The following is an 18,643-nucleotide window of genomic DNA, read 5'->3' on the forward strand; positions in this document are numbered from 1 at the left end:
TTGTGGTTTTTTTAAGCAGAAACGCACAGGAGCGCAGTTCTAGCTGGCTTAGTGTCAGGGGGTGTGGCCTAATATGCAAATGAGTTCCTGCTGGGCTTTTTCTACAAAGCCCTGCCGCTTGCTCATATCACCACCACCCTAACTTCTTTGGCGTCTCAGACCCCAGAATTCCTATTTGCCTGCTTCTTCATTCAGAATCCCTATTTGTTTGTTCCCTGGAGGTACAGGTACAGTGCTACATGGTTAACTTCTCCTTGCCTGAGCTGATGCATCTGCAAAAATGAAGGGGGAAAAAACCCTCCTAGGATGTCACAATCATGAGGATTAATTTAGAACCTTATGTTTTGGATGGGCACAGTGTCAGTGGTTAGAAGGCTGCACTGAGTTGGAAGGCTGCCCCTCCCATTCTCAGAAATCTCTAAATCGCATCTCACAGTTTTCAGGCGAGAGCGCCGAGCGAATGAAGAAGACGTACGGCAAGTTCTGTGGGCACCAGAATGAGGCCGTGAATTACTTTAAGGACCTGTACTCAAAAGAGAAACGGTTTCAGGCATTTATGAAGGTAGGTGTGTGTTACCTGCAAATGTACAATTAATGCAGTTGTGGGGCATAGGAAAGAGGGTATAAGTGTGCAGGGTGGGTGGTTTGCCCTTCCTCCACAGGAGCCAAGCATACTGGTGAAACGTCAGGTCACTGGCTGGTGAAACGTCAGGTCTCACAGTGGCAAGACCACAGCCACACAGCCTGGAAAATCTACAACAACCAGATTTGGCTCTGTCTGGGGTGTTTTTTCCGACAAAGTCAGGGCAAACTACTGGAATGTAAGCCAATCAAGCATGCTCATCCACCTTTCCAAGTTTTCATTAGATCTGGCTTTATATTGTCAAAGGCAGGGCTTTTTTTGTAGCAGGAACTCTTTTGCATATTAAGCCACACACCCCTGATGTAGCCAATCCTCCAAGAGCTTACAGGGCTCTTCTTACAGGGCCTATTGTAAGCTCTTGGAGGATTGGCTACATCAGGGGATGTGACCTAATATGCAAATGAGTTCCCTCTACAAAAAAAAAGCCCTGGTCAAAGGCTTTCATGACCAGAGACCATTGGTTATTGTAGATTTTCCAGGCTGTGTGGCCATGGTCTTGGCATTGTGAGATCTGACGTTTCACCAGCTACTGTGACTGCCATCCTCAGAGGTGTAATCCAGAAAACTGAACTGCAGTTTTCTGGGTTACACCTCTGAGGATGCCAGTCACGGTGGCTGGTGAAACGTCAGGTCTCACAGTGGCAAGACCACAGCCACACAGCCTGGAAAATCTACAACAACCAGATTTGGCTCTGTCTGGGGTGTTTTTTCCGACAAAGTCTTTGGAGAGTGAAGGAATGAGATGGGATCAGACATGTGTCCTCTAGATCAGAGTAAGGGACGTTTATGTCGTTGGAGGGAAGGACGTGAAGTGTTGCCAGGGCACAGAACTGAAGCTGCATTTCCTAAACCACTGGGAATGCTGCAGCTTCCTTGGAGGCTTCATCGCGCTTATGTTTTCCAAATTTTTGCACTAGAGTCATGAGGACCAGACCCTTTTCTGGGAAAAAAAACCCCTGTGTTTCTTAGGATACTGTACTGGAAAACAGGCTTTGCCCTCATCCTTCCAATCTGTGAGGCACCAGAGTTGCGGGCACACCTCAGAGGGCAAATAGGTACTGGGGAGATGCAGTTTGTGCTTCTTTAACTGTCTCTGATAGAGAGGCCAGTGCAGTAAACATAGCCAGTTGTTCCACAGGATAAATATGGAGCGAATCAGGATGGAATAACTGCTCAGTAGGGAAAGCATCCTGATCCTAGTAGCCGGGGTGAGGGATCTTCATTTCTCTCTCCTTACCAGATGTTTCCATTTCATTTTTCTAGAAAAAAATGAGCAGCTCTGTAGTGAGGCGGCTGGGCATTCCAGAATGCATCTTGCTTGTGACGCAGAGAATCACCAAATATCCAGTTCTGCTGCAAAGAATATTGCAGTATACCAAAGGTACACCCTTCTCTGAATCTTGACATGCACAAACCTGTTCTTTTCAGGTGGGGAAGTAGACATGGGGTGGCCAAAGGTAGCTCTGCAGATGTTTTTTGCCTACAACTCCCATCAGCCCCAGCCGGCATGGCCGATGACTAATGGGAGTTGTAGGCAAAAAAACATCTGGAGAGCTACTGTTGGCCACCCCTGAAGTCCGACCATAAGGGAACTTCCTTCCACAGCCAGGCAAGAGCCCTAATTTATTTATTTATTTGATTTATATCCCACCCTCCCTGTCAAAGGCAGGCTCAGGGTGGCTCACAGATTAAAGCTCACACAGTCACAGTAGTGTGACAAAATAAAATAAAACAGCAATAAAAACATAAACATAACAACAATTTCTAAATGGACTACAGTGCCTCCAGATCTTCTTCCATTGAATGTTTGTTAAAAAAAAAGCCACACACACTTTTCTGTCGCTGAGCGTGAACAGCCTCAAAAACAACTGCATTAGTCCAACCTGACTCACTGTCGTTCTGCATGCGTCCCAGCAGATGTTTTGGTATCCTTTAGTTTTTGCTTGTCAGTAGTGCAGTATAGTTGTCAATCCCTTTTTGCATTAAACCCCTTACTGTGGAATGCATCCATCTGTTGAAATGGCCCTTTCAGACGTGGTTACTGAAAACTGTGGTGCTGCCTGGTTGAACGGCTGAGGAGGGTGTGCTTGCAGGAGTTTCTCAATGTGTGGTCTCCTCTTGCAATGAGCATTGGCTACAGGGCTGGATTAACAATTAGGCCAAGTAGTTTTTACGTTTTTACGTTTATGCTTTTATTGTTGTTTTATTTTATTTGGTCACTCTTTAGGGGCCCTGGGCACACTCCTCCCCCCCCCCCCCAGTTTCCCCCCGGCTTGCAGCCCTCCCAGCCTGCACATGCAGCCAGCAACTGAGCCACTCTTTGCCCGACTTGGCTGTTGCTGCCATTGTTGCCAAGTTTGCCTCTCTCTGCCTCTCCCCCGCAGCTTTGTCAAAGGGGCTTTTGAGAAGATGCCTGCAGGCTGCAGTGGGGGCTGTGGGCAGTGAGGCGAGTGCTCAGACTCTGAGATAATTGGTGAGGGGCCTCCCAAGATTTTGACTGCCTAGGGGCCTCCACAGGCTTCAATCCGGCACTGATTGGTTAGTTCTACCTTGATACCAAACACACATGTGCCATGTCCAGATGTGAAGGTGCTTGTCTGTGTTTGCCCCTTTCCCAAGCAGAGGCTTTGCTCACTCCTAAGATACCTGTATTGTGCCTTCCAGAGGACGTACAATTGAAGGAGATGCCATCGTCGCTGAATCTGTTGTCCTCATCACTGTCCACACAATTCTTCAATCCCAATTTATTTCTCCCCTAAAACAGGAATGATCCATTTCTGCTTTTCCTGTATCCACTTGGTCCCCCCTGTAAACAGCCCAAGGGCAGGAACAAGCCCACCCCTTGTGGGATAAGCAGGCTTTATATTTTTATTCCAAAAGCTGGCATGATTCAGCAGGAAGGGCTTTGTAAATATGATGCATGCAGGCTCAGGTGACAAGAGGTCATGGTCTTGTGGGGGGGGGGAGTTAAGGAATGAATGGGCACCCTCAAAAAGGTCAGATTAGCAGCAGCCCCTTCACCATTACCAGTTCTGCAAAACTCAGCTGTTTGGCAACCCTTTCTATGTGAAATGCTCATCCTCATAAAAGAAACCACGCTGCAGTCCACTTAGGGTAGCTTGTGGGGAAGGTCTGGCCCATTGGCTACCAGCTGGCCACTTTTCCCAATGAATTTTGGCCACTGGAAATCTCTGAAAAGAGACAAGCCCTCTGCGCTGCAGTATGCTGAAGCAGATATCTGGGAGGGTCACGGAGAGGGAAGTGGATGACAAGTGAAGAGCTGGGTTTGCAGAAAGAGTTTGCAGAGAAAAAAGAGGAACCAGAAGGCAACTCTCCTTTTGGTTCTAAAGAAAACGACAAGGAACAGGAAGATCTGGTGCAGTCACTGAACCTGGTGAAGGAAGTCATCGTTGCGGTGAACAGCAAAGTTAGCAAGTATGAGAAGAAGACGCGCCTGAATGAAATCTACACCCGGACGGACAGCAAGTCCATCATGAGGATGAAGAGTGGGCAGATGTTTGCCCGGGAGGATTTGAGGCGGAGGAAATTCATCCGGGATGGGCCAGTCTACCTGAAGAATGCAGCTGGGAGACTGAAAGGTGAGAGACCCTCGCTGTCAGAATTCAGTCCCCTTCCTGTTTATGGTAAACTGGTCATTAACATTTCCTATGCAGGTGCAGATGTGTGGGTATCTCTAAACCAGCCATGGCAGGATGTTATTTTGGAGGAATGCCTTGGGGTTGATATGCCATCCCCAGCAAGTGAACGTTCAAGAACGTTCTGTTTATGTAGGCAGCTCAGCAGGCGATGGTTTCTTTCAGTCAAATGGGAGCGATGGTGGGGAGGGTGGGGGGAAGGAGAGCTGCCAAGCGTCGCAGATTGTACTCCTGAGAGCAGCAGTGTGGCTGGACAGATTTTTAGCTCGAGGACAAAAATATTGATTATGAATGAATAACTTTTGCACTGTTGGGATTACCATTTTGGCTGCTGCTTCTCTGTTTTCTCTGGAATGCAACAAGCCTACAATTAAGCAGTGAGCATCAACCAGAGCGGTGGAGATTCAGAGTGGAGGGTGGGATATAAATCCAATATAATCTTCTTCTTCAAGCTTAATTGCAGGCTTGTTGCAGAAGAAGATATTGGATTTATATCTGCCGTATACTCTGAATCTCAGAGTCTCAGAGCAGTTACAATCGCCTTTATCTCTCCCCCCCCCCCCACAACAGACACCTTGTGAGGTAGGTGAGGCTGAGAGAGCTCCCTCAGAAGCTGCCTTTTCAAAGACAACCTCTGCCAGAGCTATGGCTGACCCAAGGCCATTCCAGCAGCTGCAAGTGAAAGAGTGGGGAATCAAACCCGGTTCTCCCAGATAAGAGTCCGCGCACTTAACCACTACACCAGACTGGCTCTAAGGTGGGGTACATTAGGATTGTTAGTAAGATTATGGCATTTAAACGTCTTAAGAAGAAAATGTTGACCCAGGAATCTTTTATTAATACATGGCAACCCTTTGTGTTGTACTGGAATAGTAGTAAACCAAATGAGTGTGTAAGAAAAATAAATTTTACACTGTGTATGAAAAGCTAGAAAAACCGATGATATAACGATCCAAGTGGGTAGCCGTGTTGGTCTGAATTAATAGAACACGCTTTGAGTCCAGTGGCACCTTTAAGACCAACAACGTTTCATTCAAGATATGAGCTTTTGGGTGCAGGCACACTTCTTCAAATACAATGAAATGAAAGATAATCACTCAGACTTATAGAAAGAGGCTGAACAGCAAATTAACACATAACGTGATGAAGGTATTTTAAGATATGCAGAGGCAAAACAGGAATAACAAGTTAAGTGACCTTGACTGGCCACTCCTGGGAGTACCGGGAAGGGGGGGGGGGGGGCTGATTGCCACCCACCACCATTTTGGTTCTCCTGCCCCACTGAGTGAAAGCAGCAACTGGAGAAGAAGATATGGCTTTATATCCCACCCTCCACTCCAAATCTCAGAGCAGTTCACAGTCTCCTTTATCTTCCTCGCCCACCATAGACACCCTCCCAGATAAGAGTCCACCCACCTAACCACTACACCAAACTGGCTCTATACCAAACTGTGAATTTTAAACGTGGGAGTGATTTCATCAGGGAAGTCACGCCTTTGGCTTTAAAAAAAGATAATGAGCCACTGAGAGAAGCTGTGGAGTATATTCAGATGTGCATTGCAACTTAAGTGTTTTCTTCTGTTGCCAGAGGTCCAGGCTGTTCTTCTTTCGGATGTTCTGATATTCCTTCAGGAGAAGGACCAGAAATATGTATTTGCATCTCTGGTAAGGCCTCTGTTGCATCCCTTCCATCCTTAAGATAATGTTCATTATATTTGTTGTGGTGGGGATGAGGGAGGGCCATGTATGCTGCTCTTGGGGGGGGGGGGGGGGCGGAAATCTCTATACCAGGGGTGGCCAATGGTAGCTCTCCAGATTGCCTACAACTCCCATCAGCCCCAGCCATTGGCCATGCTGTAGGCAAAAAAAAGCATCTGGAGAGCTACCGTTGGCCCACCCCTGCTCTGTACAGATCTGCTCTTTTACTGCTTTTCAGGCCTTGGGGGGTACTCAGCTAAGAAGACATTTAGGCTGGCTCAGCAGGGGAAAAGCCGTAACATGATTGCTTTCCTCCCCCCCCCCCCCCCCCCCCAGGATCAGAAGTCCACTGTGGTCTCTCTAAAGAAGCTGATTGTCCGAGAAGTGGCCCACGAGGAGAAGGGTTTATTCCTGATCAGCATGTTGGTGAAAGACCCCGAGATGGTGGAAGTTCATGCCAGCTCCAAGGAGGAACGCAACAGCTGGATCCAGATCATCCAGGACACCGTCAACACGATGTAAGGAGTTCAAAGGAACACATGCAATGGCCGGGTGTATTTTGCTTTTTGGAAGCCACTGTGTATAAGCTGGTGTGTTCCAAGTTCCACTTCCAAGTTCCAAGTATGTCAGGACGCTCTTTACTTAAGGGACTCCTGTGCTGCCTCTCCAGGGATCTGCTTGAAGGGCCTCTCACATGTTAAAAGAAGTACAGTGAAAAGAAAAACGTAAATTATCAATCTGAAAAACAAGCCAGGGGCATAAAAAACATAGTACAGTGTAAACAGTCCTCAGGTTAGAACCAGAACATAGAAACAGCAAAAGACCAAAACAATGATGGAAACTCCCAGTTAAAAACCTGGACTAAAAAGGGGTTTTGTCCTGACACTTAACAAAGAGTAAGGGAAGTCACTTCCAAAGGTGACCTGTCTCAGTGGGTGGAGAAATAGAAATGATAAAAACTCCTTGTAGTAGGAAAGAGGTCTCTTTTCCTTGGGTGCTGAGTCCATGAGAGCACATAGACCTCTCCATTGGGAAGGCAGCCATTGACCACGTGGTTCCCTAAAGAGCTGGAACAAGCTGCAAGGTAATGATAACTATGTAGGATTCTGTAACATCCTAAGCTAATGGGACCTGTCCTGTTTTAAACACCTGATAGGGTATCTGTAGAGAAAGGGACAAGAGGATTTGCATTTTCCCTATTTCTTTTGGAAACCTTTGCTCAGTCTGATGCTGTGCTAAATGCTTGTGAACATTTTCTTTTTAATAAATATTCTATAATTTTTGATGCTGGTAGTGGGTCTCTGTCACACATAGACCTCCACTGTTTGGAGCACCAGGGGGAAGGCCAGCAGTTGGCGAGTGGCTGTCCTTCCAGGGGCACCCAAGGCAGTAAAGGAGAGCCAGTTTGGTGTGGTGGTTAAGTGTGCGGACTCTTATCTGGGAGAACCGGGTTTGATTCCCCACTCCTCCACTTGCACCTGCTGGAATGGCCTTGGGTCAGCCATAGCTCTGGCAGAGGTTGTCCTTGAAAGGGCAGCTTCTGTGAGAGAACTCTCAGCCCCACCCACCTCACAGGGTGTCTGTTGTGGGGGAGGAAGGTAAAGGAGATTGTGAGCCGCTCTGAGACTCTTTGGAGTGGAGGGCGGGATATAAATCCAATATCTTCTTCTTCTTCTTCTAAATGGTCTCTGTGGTAACCAGGCAGACACAGACACAGAGGCAAGCCACCTCCGCTAGGCCATTTCCTTGAATTATGTCAAAATGGTGAACCTTTCTCATCAAGATGTAATACTACACTTGCTAACTAGTCTAGAGGAAAACATGATGAAAAAAACGGGGACGGGGGGAAACAAAACCAGTGAAAAAAAATCTCAAAATCCCCCAGAGAAACCCACTCAAATCTGATGACTATGCAGTAGCATATCATACAGAACAAAAATAAGTTATATAGCAATCTATAGTCCACCACTGTCTGTAGCAAGTATACTAAAGTTAAATAACAAGCATGTAATATATAATGAAAAAATACAAAGCCAACAGGAGTGCGAAAAATAGAGTTCACCAACAAATGAAACAGCAGTCCTCAAAATGCCAAGGTGCAAAGGATAAAATAATCTTTACAAAGAAAGGATATTCTCAAGGATCGGCCCCTAGAACTGCATACTGTTATGTTGTGTATTATTTTTGAGACCTTTGGAACTCCTCTTCTCGCTGTACCCATTGTGGATTTATAAGTGTTTTTAAGTGTTTTTTACTCTCTTGTTAAAGAGTAACTCTCTTTAACAAGTTTTTTACTCTCTTGTTAAAGGTCTTTGATACCAAAATGGGTCAATTTTACAATTAAATTCCATTGAGATCGTATTCCACAATCGAATTCCTTTCTTCATAATGATTATGATATCCTTTGTACCTTGACATTTTGAGGACTGCTGTTTCATTTGTTGGTGGACTCCGTATTTTTTACATGCTTGTTGTTGGCTTTGTATTCTCTCTCTCTCTCTCGGCTTGACTTCGCAAACAAAGATTTAAGAAGGGTGCAGTAGTCCACGTCTGCTGCAGGCTCGCTGGTGGCTGACAAGACCAATGCGGGACAGGCAGATCCGGCCACAGTGGCTGCAGGGAAAAGTCTGATTTGGGGTTGGTGCTGTAGCAGTGCGATTCTTCCTCAATCTCCTTTTGTCCTCAAGACCAGCTATGCGTGCGTTCTCAAAGGAAGAGACAGCCTGGTGGATGGTGTGCCTCCATGCTTTGTGATCTGAGGCTAGGTCAGACCACTGGTGATGGTTGATGCGACAGGTGCCAAGGGATTTCTTCAAGGAGTCTTTGTACCTCTTCTTTGGTGCCCCTCTATTTCGATGGCCGGTGGAAAGTTCGCCATACAGAGCAATCTTGGGAAGGCGGTGGTTTTCCATCCTAGAAATATGCCCTGCCCAGCGCAGCTGCGTCTTCAACAGCAGTGCCTCGATGCTGGTAACCTCTGCCCTCTTGAGGACTTCAGTGTTGGTCACAAAGTCACTCCAGCGGATATTGAGGATGGTGCGAAGGCAGCGCTGATGAAAGCGCTCAAGGAGTTGCAGGTGATGACGGTATAAAACCCACGATTCAGAGCTGTAGATGAGGGTTGTCATCACAACCGCTTTCTAAACATTGATCTTTGTGCCTTTTTTCAGATGCTTGTTGCTCCACACTCTTTTGTGCAGTCGGCCAAATGCACGGTTTGCCTTTGCCAGCCTGTTGTCAATCTCCTTGTCGATCTTGGCATCTGAGGAGATGATGCACCCCAGGTAGCTGAACTGCTGGACTGTCTTCAGTACTGATTCACCCACAGTGATGCAGGGAGGGTGATAATCTTCCTGGGGTGCAGGCTGGTGGAGAACTTCTGTCTTCTTCAGACTAACTTCTAGGCCGAATAGCTTGGCAGCCTCTGCAAAGCAGGACGTCATATGCTGCAGAGCTGATACCGAGTGGGAGACGAGTGCAGCATCATCAGCAAACAGTAGCTCTCGGATAAGTTTTTCCATTGTCTTGGAGTGGGCCTTTAGTCGCCTCAGGTTGAACAGGCTGCCATCAGTGCGATAGCGGATGTAGACACCATCGTCATCATCTAGATCTACTGCGGCTCTTTGAAGCATCATGCTAAAGAAGATCGTAAAGAGAGTTGGCGCGAAAACGCAGCCTTGCTTTACACCTGTGCCTATTGGGAAGAGCTCCGAGAGGTCATTGCAGTGTCTGACTTGGCCTCGCTGGTCTTCATGTAGCTGGATGATCATGCTGAGGAACCTTGGGGGACATCCTAAACGTTCCAAGATTTGCCACAGGCCTTTCCTGCTAACGGTATCGAAAGCTTTGGTAAGGTCGACAAAAGTCACATATAGACCCTTGTTCTGTTCCCTGCATTTCTCTTGGAGCTGCCTGAGAACAAATACCATGTCGGTGGTGCTCCTGTTAGCTCTGAAGCCGCACTAGCTCTCTGGGAGGAGTTCTTCTGCAATGGTGGGCACCAGTCTGTTCAGGAGTATTCTGGCAAGGATTTTGCCCGCGATGGAGAGCAGGGTTATCCCCTGGTAGTTGGAGCAGTCTGACTTTTCCCCTTTGTTCTTGTGTAGAGTGATGATGATTGCATCGCGAAAGGCCTGTGGTAGTTTGCCTTGTTCCCAGCAGGTGACAAGTACTTTGTGAAGTGTGCTATGTAGTACTGTGTCCCCATGCTTCCAGATCTCTGGTGGGATTCCATAAACTCCTGCTGCCTTGCCACTTTTCAGTTGCTTGATGACTTTAACAGTCTCTTCTAGGGTGGGGATCTCATCCAACTCTGTTTTCACTGGTTGAAGTGGGGTGAGGTGGATTGCTGAATCTTGAACTACGCAGTTGGCACTGAAGAGAACCTGAAAATACTCCGACCACCGGTTCAGTATGGATGCCTTGTCTGTGAGGAGCACTTGGCCGTCTGCACTACGCAAGGGACTCTGAGCCTGATACGATGGGCCATATACTGCCTTCAGGGCTTCGTAGAACCCTCTTAAATCACCAGTGTCTGCACACAGCTGGGTTCTCTCTGCAAGCTTGGTCCACCACTCGTTCTGAATGTCTCGAAGCTTGCGCTGGAGGTTGCTACATGCAGTGCGAAAGATTGCTTTTTTCCGGGGACAGGAGGGCTGAGCAAGATGTGCTTGGTAGGCAGATCTCTTTTTCGCTAGTAATTCTTGGATCTCTTGATTGTTCTCGTCAAACCAGTCCTTGTTCTTCCTTGTGGAGAACCCGAGGACTTCTTCAGAGATCGACAGGATGGTAGTTTTTAGGTGTTCCCAGAGTGCTTCTGGAGAAGGATCTGTGGGGCAACTGGGGTCCTCAATTCTTGACTGGAGTTTTGCCTGGAAGGCAGCTTTAACTTCAGCTGACTGAAGGCTGCCAACCTGAAGCTTCCTCCGAGGGATACCTCCTCTCCTGGGTGTGGGTTTAAAGTGAAGATGGAGATTGGAGCGTACAAGACGATGATCCGTATGACATTCCGCACTGGGCATTACTCGGGTGTGTAAGACATCTCGAAGGTCTCTCTGGCGCACCAGAATGTAGTCTATAAGGTGCCAGTGCTTGGACCGTGGGTGCATCCAGGTTGTCTTCAGGCTGTTCTTCTGCTGAAAGATAGTGTTGGTGATGGTGAGCTGGTGCTCTGTGCAGAATTCTAGCAGGAGGCGCCCGTTATCATTGCAGTTGCCAATGCCATGTTTGCCAAGTACTCCTTTCCAGGCTTCCGAGTTTTTACCTACTCTGGCATTGAAGTCGCCAAGGATGATCACCTTGTCCTCTGTAGGGGTCTTCCGTACGAAGTTGTGTAGATCAGCATAGAACTTGTTCTTTTCTGCAGGATCTGCTTGAAGGGTTGGGGCATACACAGTGAAGAGGGTTGCATGCTGCTTGTTTTAAAGTGGGAGGCGCATGGACATGATGCGATCTGAGTGACCTGTTGGCAGGTTTTCGAGTTTGGAGGCAATGGAGTTCCTGACCATGAAGCCAACGCCAGAAAGGCAGCTCTCAGCCTTTGACTTACCCGACCAGTAGAGGGTATAGCCAGCACCATGTTCTTGAAGAATACCTTCCTCAGGTAAACGGGCCTCACTGAGAGCTGCTATGTCAATATTCAACCTGAGAAGTTCGTGGGCAACTAGAGCAGAGCGTCGTTCAGGGCGACCACTGTCTACTGTGTCAAGCATAGTTCTGATGTTCCAACACGCAAGCTTTAGTCTTTGCACACTTTGTGAGGCAGGTGCATGCCTTTTCTTTGTTGTTATTTTTTGACCGCAAGTAAGGATGCCCGTTGACCGCGGCTAGCCAACTGGGTTGGGGGAGACGAGCTTTGTTTAGGCCACCTTTTCTAGGCCCCTCTCCGTGTGGAGCAAGCAGTGCTGTCCCTAGATAAGGCTGCTTGGTCGTTCAGGGTGCTGCCGAAAAATGCTTTCGTCTCCGGGTCAGCATCAGGCGACCAATATCCTGAACCGCCTACATGCAGGATCGGGACTGCGGCTTCCAGTGGCATCTTCTACCTGTCGTTTCGCCCCTTGCCCATCGCTGCAGGACTTGGTGTGTTGTGGGTTGTGGATATGCCCTTCAGGCCTGTGCAGAGGAATTTTTAGGTGAAGCACAGTGTGCGCGGTACTGGCTCCACCCTTTCACCTTGGGGTCATCTGCCATGGCCCAGTAAGCCGGGACGCCGGCAGCGAGTCCTCCAGGTGGTAGGTGTTACATTAACGAGCTCTATCTGCCCGGGTTTGATGTTAGAGTTTTCCTTCTCTTGGCTGGCGAGGTTGGTGAGCCCAGCCTGCCCATCCGGTTATACCGCCGGACATTCGGTCGCACCATGACGTGGCAAACTCTGTGAGAAACGGGGGGGACCAGCGGGAAGGTGTTGCCACGGATGCAGTAATGCAGGAGAGGCCATTGCAGTGACCATCTGCCAGGCATAGCCGGACAGTGACCACGCGGCGTTCACTACACCGGGAGAGGAGAGGCTATGTATTGCGCATACACTTTCCCTGGGGGGGCAGGATACCCAAGAGGGAGCCCACCCCTCCCCCCCGGCTTTGTATTATTGACATGATATATTACATACTTATTATTTGACAGTGGTATATTTGCTATTGCTATAGATTGTTATAGACTAAATTATTTTTGTTCTGTATATAATATATTGCTTCACATTCATCAGACTCGAGTGTGTTTCTTTGGGGGTTTTGTAATATTTTTCCACAGTTGCTAACTCTGGCAAGGACAGTTTTTGCATGTTACTGGAAGTCTCAGTTTTGTACCGAATAAAAAGAGTAAAGCCAAGGAAAATAAAAATGGTATGTAGTAAAAATTGTAAAATTGAGGTGAAATATTGTGAATCCTGACCGTTTGCCTTCTCAGTCATGAGTTCATTAGGTCACAATTTATAGATATATATGTTGCATATGTAATTGTATTTAAGAATTTTATGACATCTTTAACTTTGCAATTTTTGTTTTTTCTTAAAAAAAACAGCAACTGAGAAACACTTCTTTCAGGCTTCCCTGTATGTGATGCCCCTTTTTCAGCCTGTCCCGCTGCAATCTTTCCTTGTCTCCCTGTAGGGACAAAGATGAGGACGAAGGCATCCCTAGTGAATCCGAAGAGGAGAAGCGAGTCCTGGATGTTAAAGCCAGGGAACTGAAAGGTAAGATGGAAGAAGGATGCTGTGACCTTTGCCTGCAGTCATCTGTAGGCAGTGGCAGACTGGGTCTATTGGTTGCCAGGAGACACATAAGGCTATCATTTCATTGTTGTAAAAAATAAAAATTTTCAAAAAAATACTTAAGTGGAAAAAAGGTACAATTAAAACTTTTGCAAAATAAATATATATATTTAGTAATTACAGTGTACATATATTGTACATATCACTGCCAGTATGCAGTAGATACTAAATGTAAATACAGACTGCATTTTCTCCGGGGGAGCTGAGCTCTGCCAGCTGGAGATCAGTTGGAAAAGCGGGAAATCTCCAGGCCCCACCTGGAGGCTGGCAACCCTAAACACAATGTAAATTTTAGTTGCGTTACAGTAATAATACTGGAACTGCTGTTACATTTTCAAGTTACTAAACAGTCATTAACATTTTTGACATATTGTCTAAAGTTTAAGGGGGGGCCACTCCGTCAGGGGCCCACTTGCCATTGGGCAAACCCACACCCTGGCCAGTCGGCCACTGGCTGTAGGTACCCAGGCTATGCAGCAAACTTTGCAGCTGAGCAAGGTTTTGAATCCGGTCCCCACTGCCCAGCCCAGATGACCCCTTGTGTGGCTGAAGTTGGCAGCACAAGCCCTGTTGCACCACCTGGTCCTTTCCCCACTCTTTGGGGCGGAGTGAGAAGCGGCAGGCTGTGAGTAGTAGCTGGAAGAGGGCAAGCCCAGGGGTCGTTTTGTAGAAAAATAGGTGGCGGAGCTCATTAGCATAACTCATTAGCATATGCCCCCCCCTCAGTCAAAAGCAACTCAATGCATGAAGAGAGCCCCAGGTAAGCAGGCCTTGCTCTCCTGGGGCTCTCCTGGGTTGCCCTGTCAGTCAAACAGCCTGCAAACCACCCGCCACCCAAAATCACATAAGAAGTGGAGAAAGGGTGGCACAGGCTTCTCCAGGGGCTAATGAGGGCTGCTGGGGGCGTGGCAGAGCTCCTGATGGCTGGCTGCCCACTCTCCTAATCCAGGGATTGTTATGCAGCTGCACCTACTATTCAGTGGACAAGGTAGGTGGGGAGGAAGAGGGGGAACCCTCAGAAAGGTTCAGGAACAGCGCTCCTGTGAGCTCCTGCTGAATCTGAGGCCCGGGCAGGCCTATAGTGGAAAGAAGCCGTGGGATAGGCCGCTTCCATGTTGCTGAGGGCGTCCAGCACGACTGCAGCTACTTTGGAGCTAATGGCTCCTGCGTAGCCAGTGTAAACAGGATCAGGGGCTTTGGAATTGTAGCCCAGTCCTTGGAAGGAGATTCTGCTTTTGCAGTATGTTGTTGCATAAAGGATCTCTGCTCTTGCTTTCTGAGGTGAGCGTGGAGCCCCCTGATGAGCAAGCTGCAGTTGAGGCATTCCTTATTTATGCTTTGCTCCTGCTTGCTTGACTCACAATGGGAGAATTCTATTTCTCCTGAACAACTTGTGAGCAAAAGCGTCTGCTGGTCCCTGCGGTTCTTGGACTCACCAGAAGATGGGGCCAGAGGCTATGGGATGACCTGGGCTCCTTTGGGTGAGTTACCTTGGATGCACTGTAAAAGTTCTTACTCCGACCTCCCCACCCTGACAGAACAACTCGTGCAGAAAGATCAGCAGATCATAACGTTGCTGGAGGAGAAAGAAAAGATCTTCCGCTGCATGACCGACTGCAGTGGGCAGGAGGAGGGCTCCGGGGCTAGGACGTTGTTCCGGGCCAGCACAGAAGAGGCCCCCAAGGGGGAAAGCATTATGAAGAAGGTGATCAATGAAGGTAAGCTGGTCCCCTGGAACTGCTTTGGCCAGCATCCCCTGCCAAGAAGGGCTGCCCAGAGAATGTGCAGCCTTAGATCGCATAGCACTCCAAATGCAAAAGTTCAAAGGTTCTCTGGCAGCAGGGGTTAGAATAATAGAAGATGCTGTTGCATTTATACCCCACCCTTCTCTCTGAATCTCAGTCTCAGAGCGGCTCACAATCTCCTTTATATTCGTCCCCCACAACAGACACCCTGTGAGGTGGGTGGGGCTGAGAGAGCTCTCCCAGAAGCTGCCCTTTCAAGGACAACCTCTGCCAGGGCTATGGCTGACCCAAGGCCATTCCAGCAGCTGGAAGTGGAGGAGTGGTTGAATCAAACTTAACCACTGCACCAAACTGGCTCTCAAGTTGGAAGGTACCTCCAGGGTCATCTAGTCCAGTGCAGGAAACTAACAGATATCTTCCTCCCACACACACTCCGTGATCCCTGCAGGCTGCATGCCCAGAAGGTGGCAAAAAAACTTCCAGGCTCCCTGGCAAAACCGGCCTGGAGAAGAATTGCTTCCTGGCCCCAAGCTGTCCATCAGCATTTCCCTGGGTGTGTAAGAAGGGGCCACGAGAAGTAAGCACTGAGGCAACCCTTCCGGCCCTCCTCCTCCTGACCTGCCTGAGTGCAAAGAATCAGCATTGCTGTCAGGTGGCCCTCTAGCCTCTGTTTAAAAAACTCCAAAGAAGGTTTGGGAAACACCCTTCTCTGCTTCTGCCCAAGGCCATAGTCAGTACTGAACTGGGCGGCCATTTATTCAGCGCACTTTTACCCCTTCCCTTCCTCTCAGGAGTTCCAGAGGGTATACATCAGTCTCCCCATTTTTCATGCCCTCTGTTATCTGTCCCCTGGGTTGAAACTGAGATGGTAAACACCTTAGGGCAGTGACCAGCCTTTCTGTTTTACTGTCTCAATGAAGCTCCAGCAGCACTGCTCATAAATAAAAGCACTGCATCCCTAAAGTGCAGATCCTTCTTCAAGCATTAGGGTTTGTAGAATCTTTCGGGATCAAGTGCCGTGTTCTACTGGAGAAAGTTTTCCTTCCAGACGTTTCGTTCTCAGCCTTCTTCAAGCCTTTTTTCTTGCTGGAAAGAGAACTCCAAGCCCCTAAAACCACACTATAGAACTGCGCTTGCAACTGGGATTTTATAATCTGACGTAGATGAGTTGGGAAGGAAGCTGGCCTTACGATGAACTTCTTTCCACCTTGTTTTTGACCCTCTCAGTTGAGCTGCTGCAAAGACTGGTGAGCAGGAGTTTGGGGAATGCCCTCGGGCAGCAGATGTCCCACCTCACCTCCGAAGAAGAGGGTGTTGGGCCCGTCTCGCTCCCCAGGAGGGCAGAGACTTTTGGAGGATTCGACAGCCATCAAATGAACGTGTGCAAAGGTGAGTGTTCTTTCCCTCCCTTTCCTGGGGACCAGGATGCTGTCTTTAGTCTGGTTTAACAGAGTTAAAGGAGGAAGGGGGGTATCCGGCAGTGCTCCTGCTGTGCCTCATAACAACAGAAGAACATAAGAGAAGCCATGTTGGATCAGGCCAGTGGCCCCTCCAGTCCAACACTCTGTGTCACACAGTGGCCAAAAAGAAAGGAGGTTCACAAGTGGGGCTAGAAGCCCTTCCACTTTGCCCCCCCCCCACCAAAAGCACCAAGAATACAGAGCATCACTGCAGCAGACAGTTCCAATAATATGCTGTAGCTAATAGCCGCTGATGGACCTCTGCTCCATATTTTTATCCAATCCCCTCTTAAAGCTGGCTGTGCTTATAGCCGCCGCCACCTCCTGTGGCAGTGAATTCCACATGTTAATCACCCTTTGGGTGAAGAAGTACTTCCTTTTATCCGTTCTAACCCGACTGCTCAGCGATTTCATCGAATGCCCACGAGTTCTTGTATTGTGAGAAAGGGAGAAAAGGACTTCTTTCTCTGCTTTCTCCATCCCATGCATTATCTTGTAAACCTCTATCGTGTCACCCCGCAGTCGACGTTTCTCCAAGCTAAAGAGCTTCAAGCTCTGCCTCAAGTGGGAACCACAGTGGGGCTCTCCCAGGTGACAAAGCGCAAAGCCATCCGTGTCAGTGTCTAACTTATCTTTTCCAGGTGGGGACAGGGATGAAGGAGATGACGGCCAAGACCTTCGACGGACGGAGTCAGACAGCGTTTTGAAGAAGGTACCATTTGGGGAGGGAGGGCTCACGATTTGGGGGGGGGGGAGGGCTGCATGTTCTTTGCATGTGGGTGGTCCCAGGTTTGATCATTGGGATCTCCAACCACCAAAGGGATGTCTAGTGAAAGAGCTGTCTGTGCTGGAGATCTTGATGGGCAGCAGCAAGACGAGGCTTGTCATGCTTTGCTGAACAGACAGATGGTCTGAAAGCAGCTTCCTGGGTAGCACAGAAGAGGCCCCCAAGGGGGAAAGCATTATGAGGAAGGTGATCAATGAAGGTAAGTTGGTCCCCTGCGAGTGCTTTGGCCAGCATCCCCTGCCAAGAAGGGCTGCCCAGAGAATGTGCAGCCTTAGATCGCATAGCTCTCCAAATGCAGAAGTTCAAAGGTTCTCTGGCAGCAGGGATTAGAATAATAGAAGATGCTATAGCTGTGGAAGAAGGGGTGGCAGCAATCAGTTAGCTGTTGACCTTGTGAGTTAACAGCTCTTTGGGGTGCCTGAATGGCAAAGGAACGCCTGGGTCTGTGTGCCTTGCTGGAGAGATGCAGATTCTCCAGCCATAACGTCTTTCTTAAGAAAATAAGCATTTTTACCATGTGCTGGAGTGTGCAGTGGCTCTAGTTACAGGCCCATCTTTCTGGAAATGAATACCCCAAAATGGGTCTAATTCTACGTTCCTCTGAATGCTGGGCCCACGTGAGACCTTGAATCCATTCTGAACAGGTTATCCGTTTTGCCAGAAACCCGCAAATCAAGGGTGGGATTTGAGATAGAGTTTGTCCCAACATTGAGTTGGCCTCTGTTGGTTGCGCCGCTCGTGGGATCTTTCCTTTGCTCCTAATTACGACTGTCTGCTTCTTTCTAGGGAGGCACAGCCAATCTGATGCTTGTACTGAAAAGGAACAATGAGGTAAGAACGTGTCACTTGTTTGAAAGAGTTCATGGTTTTTCAGTTAGAACAGGGGTGGCCAACGGTAGCTCTCCAGATGTTTTTGCCTACAACTCCCATCAGCCCCAGCCATTGGCCATGCTGGCTGGGGCTGATGGGAGTTGTAGGCAAGAAACATCTGGAGAGCTACCACTGGCCACCCCTGAGTTAGAAGAATAAGACTGCAGATTTATACCCCACCCTTCTCTCTGCATCAGAGTCTCAGAGCAGTTTACAATCCTCTGCATCTTCTTCCCCCACAACAGATACCCTGTGAGGTGGGTGGGGCTGAGAGAGCTCTCGCAGAAGCTACCCTTTCAAGGACAACTCCTACGATAGCTATGGCTGACCCAAGGCCAATCCAGCAGGTGCATGTGGAGGAGTGGGGAATCAAACCCAGTTCTCCCAGATAAGAGTCCACACACTTAAACCACTACACCAAACTGGCCAGTGCCTTAATCTCCCAGGTGCTGTTAATCCCCAGTGAAATGTTCAGTTTGTATCAGAACTTGAGACTTAATTAGCTGGCTTGGGGTTT

The 18,643-nt window shown here is 48.4% G+C and overlaps 1 protein-coding gene across 1 annotated transcript in view; it reads left to right on the plus strand.

Moving 5' to 3' along the window:
• AKAP13 (A-kinase anchoring protein 13) overlaps nt 1-18,643 on the plus strand; it is a 126,448-nt gene that overhangs the window by 96,248 nt on the left and 11,557 nt on the right. The window contains exons 16-25 of the mRNA XM_060260418.1: nt 437-562; nt 1,907-2,024; nt 3,994-4,242; nt 5,888-5,964; nt 6,334-6,515; nt 13,104-13,186; nt 14,803-14,982; nt 16,237-16,398; nt 17,111-17,181; nt 18,043-18,087. Of these exons, the coding sequence (XP_060116401.1) occupies nt 437-562; nt 1,907-2,024; nt 3,994-4,242; nt 5,888-5,964; nt 6,334-6,515; nt 13,104-13,186; nt 14,803-14,982; nt 16,237-16,398; nt 17,111-17,181; nt 18,043-18,087 (1,293 nt within the window). The remainder of the gene's footprint in view (nt 1-436; nt 563-1,906; nt 2,025-3,993; nt 4,243-5,887; nt 5,965-6,333; nt 6,516-13,103; nt 13,187-14,802; nt 14,983-16,236; nt 16,399-17,110; nt 17,182-18,042; nt 18,088-18,643) is intronic.

Source organism: Heteronotia binoei, chromosome 19, assembly GCF_032191835.1.
Source record: "Heteronotia binoei isolate CCM8104 ecotype False Entrance Well chromosome 19, APGP_CSIRO_Hbin_v1, whole genome shotgun sequence".
Lineage (NCBI taxonomy): Eukaryota > Metazoa > Chordata > Lepidosauria > Squamata > Gekkonidae > Heteronotia > Heteronotia binoei.